This window comes from Lepisma saccharinum, chromosome 7 (assembly GCF_977018435.1).
Source record: "Lepisma saccharinum chromosome 7, izLepSacc3.1, whole genome shotgun sequence".
In the NCBI taxonomy this organism is placed as follows: domain Eukaryota; kingdom Metazoa; phylum Arthropoda; class Insecta; order Zygentoma; family Lepismatidae; genus Lepisma; species Lepisma saccharinum.
In genome coordinates, this window is record NC_139235.1 from 75,470,075 (window position 1) to 75,482,463 (window position 12,389).

At 38.5% G+C, this 12,389-nt stretch overlaps 1 protein-coding gene across 1 annotated transcript in view; it reads right to left on the bottom strand.

Moving 5' to 3' along the window:
* The window catches only part of LOC145990510 (uncharacterized), a 117,085-nt gene that overhangs the window by 77,884 nt on the left and 26,812 nt on the right, over positions 1–12,389 (bottom strand). The window contains exons 3-5 of the mRNA XM_083126206.1: positions 4,420–4,554; positions 3,739–3,917; positions 2,536–2,652 (exon numbers count right to left, since the gene is read on the bottom strand). Coding sequence (XP_082982332.1) covers positions 2,536–2,652; positions 3,739–3,917; positions 4,420–4,554 — 431 coding nt within the window. The remainder of the gene's footprint in view (positions 1–2,535; positions 2,653–3,738; positions 3,918–4,419; positions 4,555–12,389) is intronic.

Here is a 12,389-nt window from a genome sequence, read left to right on the forward strand (position 1 = left end):
CTCGGGTTTTGTTTATCGCATCTTCCTGCTCTGAGGGTGTAGAAGATCTTACATTAGATGTAGTCTTATTTAAATATTGTACAGCCCTTGAGGTGTAGTTAGGTTGTTTTTGATGCATGAAATCTGCCTTCTTCCCAGATGATCTTTTATCTACATCTTTTATTTCATTCTTGTATCTACAAACATTAGAAAAATGATTTATCTTGCCACAAAATCTACAAGCTTTCCCCATAGCTGGACAACCTTCAGCTCCGTGTTTTGTTTTCGAACCACATCTATAGCAAATCCAGTTAACATTCCTTGGACTGTCCTGTTGCAATTGTCCTTTATAACATTTCTTTACCTCTAATTTGCCCTTGTACATATTTCTTGGAGTGTACATGTTAACTTTGTGGATGTTTGAGTCTTGATGAATGCGGCTACCAAATCTGTCTAGTACTTCATGATTCCTAATGTAGACACAAACATCTTTGTACGTCTTTGGAGTCTCCATAATTAACTTCCTTTTTAATGTACCTTCCTCAAGTCCAAAAATGGTTTGCTGCTTTAATTTTTCATCAAAATCTTCTGGCTTAAACCCACATGTTAATGACAACTTTTTAATTCGTGATATATAGTCATCCATTGATTCACCATGCTCTTTTTTAGCATTTTTAAATTTATATATCTCAAGCAACTTGTTTGTTTTAGGTTCATAAATATCAACGAGTTCTGTCAGCAAAACCTCGACAGGAAAACTACTAGGATCATTTGGAGCTAATTTAATATACAATGCCTCATACGCATTATTTCCAATCACTGATAACAATAAATGAACCTTTTTATCTTCTTTAACTTCTTGTGCTTTTAAAAATGAATCAAATCTTCGCACATAAGCTTTAATATTACTTCCTACCTCATAGGATTCGAAGAATGGCAACGTATTCATTTTTCAAACTTCTTACAGTAGATTTGAATCTTCTATTCAACTACAATAATCTTATTAAATAATTGTTCAACTCACAAATGTATCCCATCCTCGTCGCCACTTATCATGTATTGAATTAAAAGAAATTATTTAATGAAACACTTTGGGTTCGAACATTTTGATATTAACTCTTCTTCTTCTTCTTCTTCTTCATGCCCCTCACCGCTTGTATGGTAGCAGTCTTGGGCAACGGTCTGAAAACATTGAGGGCTGGAAATTCGCGCACTAGTATAAACAGCACAATATTTTGTTCCACTTCACTTCACTGTCACTATAACACTGCAATGATGAGGGATGATATCAAAAGCGAAGTTCACACTGTCGAGCAAATCCATAGAGAATCCACATAGTAGAGGGGGAAGGTGATGAAAGTAAAGAGGGCAAGGAGAGAGGAAAAGGAACCTTTTTTCGAAGGAGTCTGTTAAAGAGTGCCTGACGTTGTGTATTCCATAGCGGGCATTGAAAAAATAAATGAGTGGGGGTTTGTTTATGTTCTCCACAGGTACAATTGGGAGAGGGAGTTTGGTGAATTCTTGCCAGATGATCGTTTGTGGTCACGTGTCCCGTTCTAAGGCGTAGGATACAAGTGATCACTTCACGAGGCATTTTTAGGTGATGAAACCAGGGTCGAATAGGGAATTTATCGATGAACCATTTATAAGTAGTGGTTTGTGCCACTGCGGCATGAACCCAGTATATCAAAAAAATCAACAACAAGTAACTATAACAACAATAATATATATGGCTGTTTCAGCCCATGGCTTCATAACTTAAACTAATATATAACAATGTGCATATTGTTTCATTGTAAATTCTTCTAGTTTATGGTTGTTTCAAGCATTTAAACATGTTTTTTGATGTAACATTTCAGAAGAACCCATGCTCCCTTCATCAGATATTTATAATAAATTTTAAAATATAATAAATATCTGATGAAGGGAGTGTGTGTCCTCCCAAAATGGTAGATCAAAAATCATGTTTAAATGCTTGCAACAACCGTTAACTAGAAGAATAATTCTGCAATGAAAGCAATACGTACATACAAGAAGAATACTTGTCTGATGAAGGAATTATGTGTTCTCCCAAAAGATTATTTCAAAGAATGTGCTTACATGCTTACAGCAATAATAAACTAGAAGAAAGAGTTTATGGATTGGGTGAATGCTAACACACAATGCATATTCAGATCACAAATTAATAATAATAATGATGATAACCAGCGTTGTGTGTAACCAGTGCCTACCTACCGACTGCTGGCTTCACATCCAACAAGTTACAGGGTGACATGTGGTCAGCACGACTAACTCCCAGTCGTTGTTGTAGGTTTTTTATGACTGGGTTACGCTACCAAATTTCCTCATGATAGTGGGTGGCCACCAATCCTGTACACAGGCCGAAATCTCATGAGTATCACATTGTGGACACTTCCTCCAGGAGACTCGAACCTGCGCACATCCCGTAGCCGGATCCCAAAGCTCGCACATTAGACCTCATGGCCACGGTGCATGACAAATTAGCAATAAATTAACATTTTTATTAATGCAAGTATTGCCTATTGGTATACATACCTTGATTAGTGTATCATTCTCAATTCCTGGAGGCATGAAAACTTCTACATTCCCAAAAAGCCCTTCAGCAAATGCTTCTGCACTTTGTTTTGTTCTTTCTTTATCTGTATGTCGAAACTGCAAGAAATAAAAATATAATAATCAAATTTTGAAATTGCTATTTACATTTTTTTCTTATTACAACTGCTTATATGCAGATTACTGTATTGCGTAAATCATTTTCAGCATGAACAACTTGTTTATCTATTTACTATTCACTTTATTCCGTACACTAATGTAATGCAAATCATGACAATGTGAGTGAATGAATGAATAAGAATACATACACTTCATTACATTGACATTATTGGGGTGCATCTCCCCGGTCTTTCTGTGAAAAGATATGATGAAGCCCTTAAAAATTCGAAATCCTGATAACTTTTCGTTAATATTTTTGGCACAAAAATGTTCGTGGCTTTATCATAACTTACTTCTACTTCCTGAGCAAGGTAAAGTTATTTTATAACCTTTTCCTTGCCAAGAACTCAGTGCATGTTCAATGAACACAGCATTCTCGAGATGACCCTGAGTTCGCTCTTCAGTACTGGGATAGAGCCGATGAGGATATTCAGTCCAAAAGGGTCTTTATCATAACACATGGCAAAATTCTACACTTAATTGTGGATTCTTGAGTAAAGATCTTTACTTGAGGTCTCCTGAAGGGTAAGGAGAGGGGAATCATACTAAGTGCACAGTCATACTGAACTTTCCTTCAACAGAACAAATTATTCTCAAATGTAGTTGTAGATATTAATAAACATTTTAGAAACATTGTGTATTGAAAGTTTTCTATTATGTTAATTGAAATTTTACAATTTAGGGAATTGTATCACACATGTTGAAACAAAATTGTGCACAGTTTCTATCAAAGTAAAAACATTTCCAAAATTTTAACTCAATCAAGTTTTTTGACGTATTGCCGTAGTAAGGTGCTCTGTTTTTGCAGGACTGTCCTGTATTTCACAATGTGTTTTGATGTCCTGTAAACGTTTATTTATATATTGTGTAAATGTAATATAGATATAATACATATTAATATTGTGTATCAGTGCATAACAGGTGGTTTTTACATTCCCATCCAGTATGTGTCCTGTATATGCAAATGAGAAATATAAGATTGCTATTTTTTTTTAAATTTATACTTTAAAATTATAGTTTACTTACAACATATTTATCTTGACTGTACGATTGGCCTAGCAATGTTGGAAATCTTCCTTTAAACCTCTTTGCCATTAATGTAAGATCCATTTTTCCTTGATCAGTAAGTAAATTCACTTCGTCTCCTGTTACAGTCAGTTTCCATGTTTTCAGCATTTCCAAATCAGCATTACACAGTTTCCCATCTAATGAAATAAAGAAAAATCATATAGGTTTTGAACAAAGGTTAAAACATAGTTTAGAATTCTGAATTTATGAAAGGGAAGTAAAAAAAGAAATGAGAAAATTGAATTCAATTTTGTTGTGTGAAAAACTTTTGTTTTAGAACCAATACTGCAGACATTTTTTTTCAGGTTCTTTATTCCATTGACATCATAGTTTTGCAACTTAATTTTTTTTTCCTAAAATAAATGCTAGCTTTCATGTAATTTCATTTTCAGAGAGACAGTTTGCTGTAAATATAATACTAAGCAAAACAGCAATCAACATATTCATTTCTTTTGTTCAATACGAGATGTTAATTTAATAGAACATGTCACAAACCTCTGCACCAGCACAATGCCACTTCTTAAAAACATAGGGGATCCAAGGATGTTATTCAAAATGCAGTGCAAGTTTTAGTTCTAATTCAAATTACCGTCAATTATATTCTTTAAAAACATATGAAGTTTAAAATATAAAACTTACTGTGTCTTTCTTCATGGTTTCTTACTATTTCATCTCGTAGAGGTGGAAGATCATTTACCATACTCTTCAAAACATTTTTTCCTGGATAACGGGTTCCATGGCGCGAAAGTAGCCAGAACTGTTCTGGCTGGCAATCTGAAAAATAAGAAAAAAGGTTGCTAGTTTTGAAAAGTCTGACGTTATTCTGAAATCTTGCAATTTGTATTCTCCATGAATTGACAAACTAAATAACAAACAGTTGAAACCTCAAAAATGATTTTTGCATGTAATACACTTGTTCAACAATAGAAGTGAAAACTGTTACATTGAGGTGGGGAGGGTGGGGTGGGGTTGCTTCTATGGCTTAGCATGGTGGTAATGACAGTGAGATGTCGGTGACAATGGCCACCGACTCTACGATCCAAATCAAAGGATGGAAAATGTTGGCCACTGTTAAGACAAGAACTTGTCTGGTTAAGGTTTCATGTGAAGACAGTGGACAATGCCCTAAAGCAGGGGTTCCCAAACTTTTTCGTTTCATGGCGCCCTTAGCGTTTCAAGAATCAAGATTATTCCACGGTGCCAAAGTCAGAATATAGGCCTATCTAACACTTGCAACAATCAGTTAGTGTGGTTAGGTTGGGTGCCTTAAGTTAAAAACAATATTTCAAATTTAGAAACATTTTATTTGTATATTTGTATATAAAAAGTTCTAAATAAGCACATATTTGGATTATTCCAATGGTCCGATTCTAAAACCATGTGTAGATTAACAAGTAAGTGTTATTTCAGTGAAAATATTGGAACATTTTGCGGTCCCCCTGTAAGCTGCCCTAAAGCAGTGTTTCTCAACCGCCGAGCCAAAGCCCATTACCGGGCCCTGGCATCAATTACACCCAGCCCGAGCTGGCCACCTCCTGGAAAGATGGCATTTCGTTCGGAATTCAGCAGCGATAAGAGGACATTATTTTGTGTAATTGCTGGTGAGCTCGGGGGACTGTCACCCGTAAAGTCCCCAAATTTTAATTACAACAATGGGTGAAGATGGCCTTTCGTTCAGGTTTAGAGTTGGACTGCGATAACAGGAAATGCTTTCACGACAGTGGTGGTAGGCGATCAAACGATCTAACAGGGAGGCGTGTTGCTTCCCGCCTCCAAATTTGGAGGTTGATGGACGGTGAATTGAGTTTGCACAGCAATTTTCTCTGAGACGAGACGAGACTTGAGTGTCTCTGTCTCGTCTCGAGTTGTAAGTGCCTGTCTTAGTCTCGAAAAATGTAGTACAAAATTTTGTCTACTGTTTTCAGGAGATCTATAGGTGTTTTGAAACATCTACTGTGTTCAGATTTTCAAACAGATACAAATAAAAATTGTTAATAAGGATGAATGAAATGTAATACCGTGGTAATACCTTTTTAAGCTAAAAACACTACATATTAAATATGATGCTGAAGAAGTTAGTTTCACTTGTAACTTCTCTACAGTACTGTTTTCAGTAGATCTATAGGTGTTTGCAGTGGCGTGCCCAAGGGGGGGGGGGTTGGTGGGGATAACCCCCCTTTGGTCCAGTATTTAAAGAAAACAACGTCAAAGGCAGGAAAATATGGCAAAATGAGAACGGAATACTTAAAAAATGTGCAAATAACCTCTCCCTTTCGAAAATCCTGAGCATGCCACTGGGTGTTTGGAAACATCTACTGTGTTTAGATTTTCAAATAGATATAAAAACAAATTGTAAATCAGGAGGTATGAAAAGTTATATTTACAGCCAACATGTTGAGTTACATACATGGACGTCCGCAGGATTTTTTCCAGGGGGGGGGGGGCAAGGAATGTATTTTTTCCAGGGGGCAAACCATGCACATTTCCCCGCAAAATAGTGTTATTCCCTAAAAACACATTGCTTAATTTGAATTTATGGCATTCATGCAATAATTAACGGATATTATTGTGGCTAAAACGAAATTATGTGAGTGAAATACATAATTTTTGCTTGACTTTCATTTTACAGTGGGGGGGCACGGCCCCCTTCCGGACGCCCATGGTTACATACACTGTATACAATATTACATGTAATACTGAAGAGAATATTTCACTTGTATTTCTTCTACTGTACATGTACAGTAGGAAACCATTGTATTTCAGTAGATTTCCGAAACACACAGTAGAGTACAGTTGATAACAGTAAATTCGGTCTACTGAAAACAATAGAAATTTGCAGCAGGGCTATAAACAAGATAAGCAGCGTGTCACTGCACAAACTTTCACGGCGTACAGAGGTCATCAAAACGAACAATTTTTCTAACGTTTTTGTTTGACGCCTCGTTTCGACGCTACGAGTCCTCGAAAACCTTGATTTTTATCCAGAATGTATATGTGTAGATGCAGCATGGATTCTCGATTGCCACTATGGATTGACGTTGTAATGCATAGGAAACGACAGTGTATAGACCATGATTCTTAAGTCCGTGAAACATTTTAGAAATTCACCACACATAAGCTATGCAACGGACAAGGACGTATTTAGGGGGGAGGTCCATTGGGTCCGGCCCCCCCCCCCTCGAAAGAGTTACCAAATACTAAACTAAAATAATGAAAATGTATTTTTCAGCATAACTGTCCCAGATTGTACTATAATCGATGTTTATTTATTTCGTATGAACTCAGAAGGCAAGGGTTGTTATATTTATTATTACTCGTATATAGTACACAGGAACTTTACTTTTCATCAACTGGATCTAACATCCTTTTTTTATTATTTGATAAATATTCAATTCTTTATCTCGATCTTAAGTACACGCTAGATAATAAATATATTATGTTACATCTATCACCAGTGATGTGCGTCTACGCGTAAACAACGATAGTCTACATTCTACACGTAGATTACGTAATCTATGTAAACAACATGGCGAAAGGTTATAACTTAGCAAAGGGCGCCGTGGAATTAAAAGAAAATTATACTGCGTATCAGTTGCTGATGTACTTCTCATAATCTTTCTTCCAAATTCGAACAATTTCTTACCTACGAAGAAACCTAACATAGGAAATATTCTAGTGTTTTAGAGGGAAAAGACCACTCTTGGCTCACGACTGCCATCTGTTGTTGTTTTTTGTATACTATTTATCTTCTTCCATAGTTGATAATAGAAATGACGAGAAATTTTGTTGTAAATAGGGTTCTTTTCATTTCGTTAGGAACCAATATAGTTTAAAATGTCACTTTCCTTTCATGAAACCCTTGAAAATCAATATTAATGCACTTTAGATTGTCTACGTAGTCTATGTAAACTACAACCCAATGTAATCTACGCGTAGATTACGTGTAGACAACGCATGTAGACGTAAACTTATAGTCTACGGCACATCACTGTCTATCACCCACGTTCGTGGCGGCGGCATTCTTCAGTTCTTCGACGTTATCGAAGTAAACGCGTGGGCTATAGATACGTATTTCCTTGGCATGTCTGGAGAAGCCTCATAGAACAGTAAATTTGATTTTATTTAAAATTTTCAGTACCATACAACTTTAGGTCTCGTCTCGATATTTATCATACAGTATCCGTACCATCTCTAGTAATGTGAGCGAATTTCTTGTTGGCCACTTCAACTGGCAACACTGTTTCTGGTCAGAGTGGCACAAGAAGTTCTGCAAGAAGAAGGAAAAGAATATTTTGCACCTAAGCGTGAAATATTAACAAGTTTCCAACTCATACGGCCTACTTCTGTACAGAATGAGGTAAGAAAATTATCACCAGACAATCCTTTTTGTAGACTTCCTGCTTGTCTGTTCCCGAACGAGGGCGTAAGGACATTTCTCATTAGTCATTACTGTCGGGGATCTTGAACAAGCAACATTCACCATCGACTGTTTTTGTTCCCTCCCTTCACTGCCGCTAAGAAAGAAGGTCTTTCGATTTTCCATCATTCTTGACAGGTACCGGTAATAAATAATACGGGAGGCGTGAGAAGGTATTTCCTAAGCTTAAATGCACATGCATTTTTAAACTTGTTTATCGTTGAAGCATAAAGTGCAGTTGTTGCAATGTGAATGTATACAACAACATAAAAGCCCTTCTTTGTTCACAGAAATTCAAATAGTATAGTGCAGCGGTTCTAGACCGCGGACCCCGTTCAGAGATCACTCGCCATCGTGGACCTCCAAGAATTAACTCAAAGTGTAAAGCCCGCAATTCTTAGCATTAAAGAGTAAATGTTCTTGTCTTAGTATTTTTCCGAACCTTTGTCGAACACTGCGAGGGTTTCGCGCACCCCCTGAGAGGGGTCCGCAGACCACAGTTGAAGAACCGCTGGACTATATTGCATTGTACTCCGTATATCTGGAGCAAGCGAACGAAAGCAAGTCTCTGCGCAAGTAGTGACGCGAGACGGATCCACCAATGAACAAGTTAGAGGGAACGGGATTGCGTGGAGGGGAGAAAGTGACTGCAGTTACCAGCCTTCGAGAAGCTTCGGTCTGCTCACTCGATTTATCCCCCTTCTCTCGCCATGCGCGGCCTTGCTCCACAGATTCCCGGGATAGAGTACAGCTCACCGCTCACGAGATGATCCCCAAATGAGGGTTGAGGACGTGCGGAGGGACAGGGGAAGACCGGTCTATTTGCAGATTTTAGGGGTAGCAGGAAGTCTTCCGCTGAGGTCATTGTCGTTGTGGAAGTGCTTGTGCGTGAGTGTTTATTTGTGATTTTTTGTGGGGATTTTGCGTGGTTTTCGTGGTGTTTTAAGAGTTATGGCAGGTGTAAGGAGGAAAGGTGCTACTGTGCATAGTGAAGCGCGTGAGATTATCAGCAAAGTTATTGAATTCTGAGATCGTGAATCTGAAGAAAAGAAATCTGTCAATTACGCAGAGCACCATGAGTGCGTCTGCAGCAACAGGTTTGTCGGAGCCAACAATCAAGAGGATTCGGAAAGAATCGCTTCAACGGAATGATCGTCCACCGATGAGAAAACATGTTTCCCCCGGAAAGATTAGGAAAACACCACTTCGCCGTAATGTGACTCAATGATTTTGACATGAATGTCATCATGAACTCAATTAGTTTTGAATTATGAATTTGTTTATTTCTCATTGGTTGCTGTTTTTTTCTTTTCAATGTACAGAATATTTTTGTATTGCTTATCCTGTACATTATTTAGCCGTGTTGTGTCGGAAAGAAATTATCAACGATGTCGATATGAATCAATCAGCCCAAAAATGTTCATGCCAAACCTAGATCGACAAAGTAATGTTTACCATTGTTGACATTTGTAGCTCTGCACATTGTATGTGCAAATAAATGTTCCCTATTTTTCTTTGCCATTTTCTTCGAACGCCAGTCCTATAACAGCCAATTCCGTCGTCAAAAATATCTTAAACATTGTAGTTAGTACAATCATGGGCGTCCGGAAGGGGGGCAAGGGGGGCCATGCCCCCCCCTGGAAAATGAAAGTCAACCAAAAAATATGTATTTCACACATATAATTTCATTTTAGCCACAATAATATGTGTTAATTATTGCATGAACACCATAAATTCAAATTTAAGCAATGCTTATTAGGGAACAACACTATTTTTGGGGAAAATTTGCCTTCGTTTGCCCCCCCCCCCTGGAAAAAATACCTTTCTTGCCCCTCCCTGGCAAAAATCCTGCGGACGTCCATGAGTACAATCGTCAGGTTCTTTATTTAAAAAAAAAAATCAGAAGAAAAAATCGGTGTACTCTGTCAAGAAATCAACACCAGATTGACGATGATCATACCTTGACCGCTAATAATGTGGATACCCCCTGACAGTGATTTGAGCGTAGATGTGAATCAAGCCTTACAGCTCACAGCGAGACCAAAGCGCTTATTTCTGACCCAGGGTGCACTCCCCCAACGTTAATAGTGGAGTCGCCTGCCCCCACGTCACTTGACTTCCGGCAGCGATCTTCTCCTGAGCGGTGAGCTGTATACGTATACGGAAATTCGTCATTGTCCTGTTGCTTATATTCAACGATACACGCAATGCTGATTTCTAATAGAATGGACAGAAAAGTAAAAACGATTATACAAGTTTGAAATGCAAAATACGAAACAAGAAGGAGCATCAAAACTGTGCTCTTCTATTTAATTTTTGTTATTTAGCGTCGCTTTTCTGCCACTTTGACTAATCGCAGCGTTGAGGATGAGTGATGAAATTGATGAAGGAAGCACTCACATAGAACACCCATGCTCAGACCGGGATTTGAACATGGGACCGCTGTGCTCTTCGAATTCTCTTTCACATTTCAGCGACACAGTATGGAATGAATTTCCTCCTTCCATAATATATCTCATCAAAACCAAGTAGCTATATACGTTATTATATTCTGCAAGAATCCTCTCATTGTGACATTTTGAAATTCCTTCCCTTGTATCTTAATCTATTTAATTTCATTCCCTTGTTTTTCTTTTTTCCGAGTGCAGACAGTGAAAGTAGGTTTGCAATGCTGTTACGACGTCACTGTCAAGATAGGTTGCACCTTAGTATAGAGTCATTTTTATGCTCAGATAGGTCAATCGGGACTTCACCAACAACATCTCCACCGGGGATCGAATCCAGGACCCCTTGATTATAAGGCGACGGCGTAACCACTGTACCCATCCCAAATTACAAAAAAAATCCTACTTTCTGCATGCTAAACTAAATTTAGTCCCGCACCCTGACCGTGCGGTCTAAAGCGTCAGGTTTTGGGCTGGGGCTACGGGACGTGCACTGGTTCGAGTCTCCTGGAGGCAGCTTAGCAACTTTTCTCCTGAGATTTCGGCCTGTGTATGGGACCGGTGGCCACCCACCATCATGAGTAAATTGGGGAGCTACGGGTGAGTAGCGTAACGTGGTCGTGGAAAACCTACAACAACCACTGGGGTTTCAGCGTGCTGACCACACGTCACCCCGTAATTGGTTGGATGATCTACCACCTGGTGCGAGTGAGGCTGGCAGTCTGTAGATAGGTCCTGCCCCTCAACGGCTGTTACGCAATGGATTATTATATGAATTAAATTTCACTATATTCACAACTCTGTTTCAAGTAATAGTCCCTCCAATGACCTAATACTAATATGAAGTTGGGTTATTATAAACCCCCTCCTCCCATAAAAATTCCTAGCGACGCCCATGGTTGAGTTCTACTCGTACAGGGGATGGACAAACATATGGAAACACCTGCGAGGAAAAGCCGGAATGCTGTAGCTAATAAGGTGCAGGACAGCCTTTAGCTTTCAAAACGGCCTGCAGGCCTGCAGTCTCCGAGGAATGGACAAATGGACATTTCCACTTTGACATGAAAAACGATTTAAATCCATTCATTTTACAGATAATGACACAAACATGATATGAGCAAAATATCTCGGCGATATTTGTTTTGGTTCTCGAGAAACACGCCTTCAAACACCGCTGAAATTCACCTCCTACGTCACGGATTTGAAAACGTTCTCTCCACAAACACGAGGTCCTCTGACGTCATCACATAGAAATGCGCGCAGGCAGGGCTTCTGCTCGTCCCGTCAACTTAGCATGAGCCGCGGAAACGACAGCAAAGTCACTTGTTACCGTGTAAAACAAGTATCTTGTAACTTCCAGTGCAAAAATCTGTGCTCCATTTCTTGGAGATGAATTATGCCCTAGCAGTATAGCAGTATTTACTATAATTCAGCCACTCGGTAGAGGGTTTTCCCATTAGGGTGACAAAGCAAAACTTGTAGCAGTCAATGGCTGAACACGTGAACAGCCTTGTTCATTGCGAATACATAGGTTGCTTCTGACTGGCAAGAACTTAATGTTATAGGAATGCCTTTTCTGGAATTACAATTATTTTCGTCATAATATTTTCTTCGCAAATTTTAAGATAATACGTTTAGAAAAAACTGGTTTACACGCCAATTTCTGCAATATAAGAGGTTATACTGTATAAAAAGGTACGGGGAGTTTTTAAATTTCCTTCAGTAAATGACAGTTTTCTTCAGTCAAT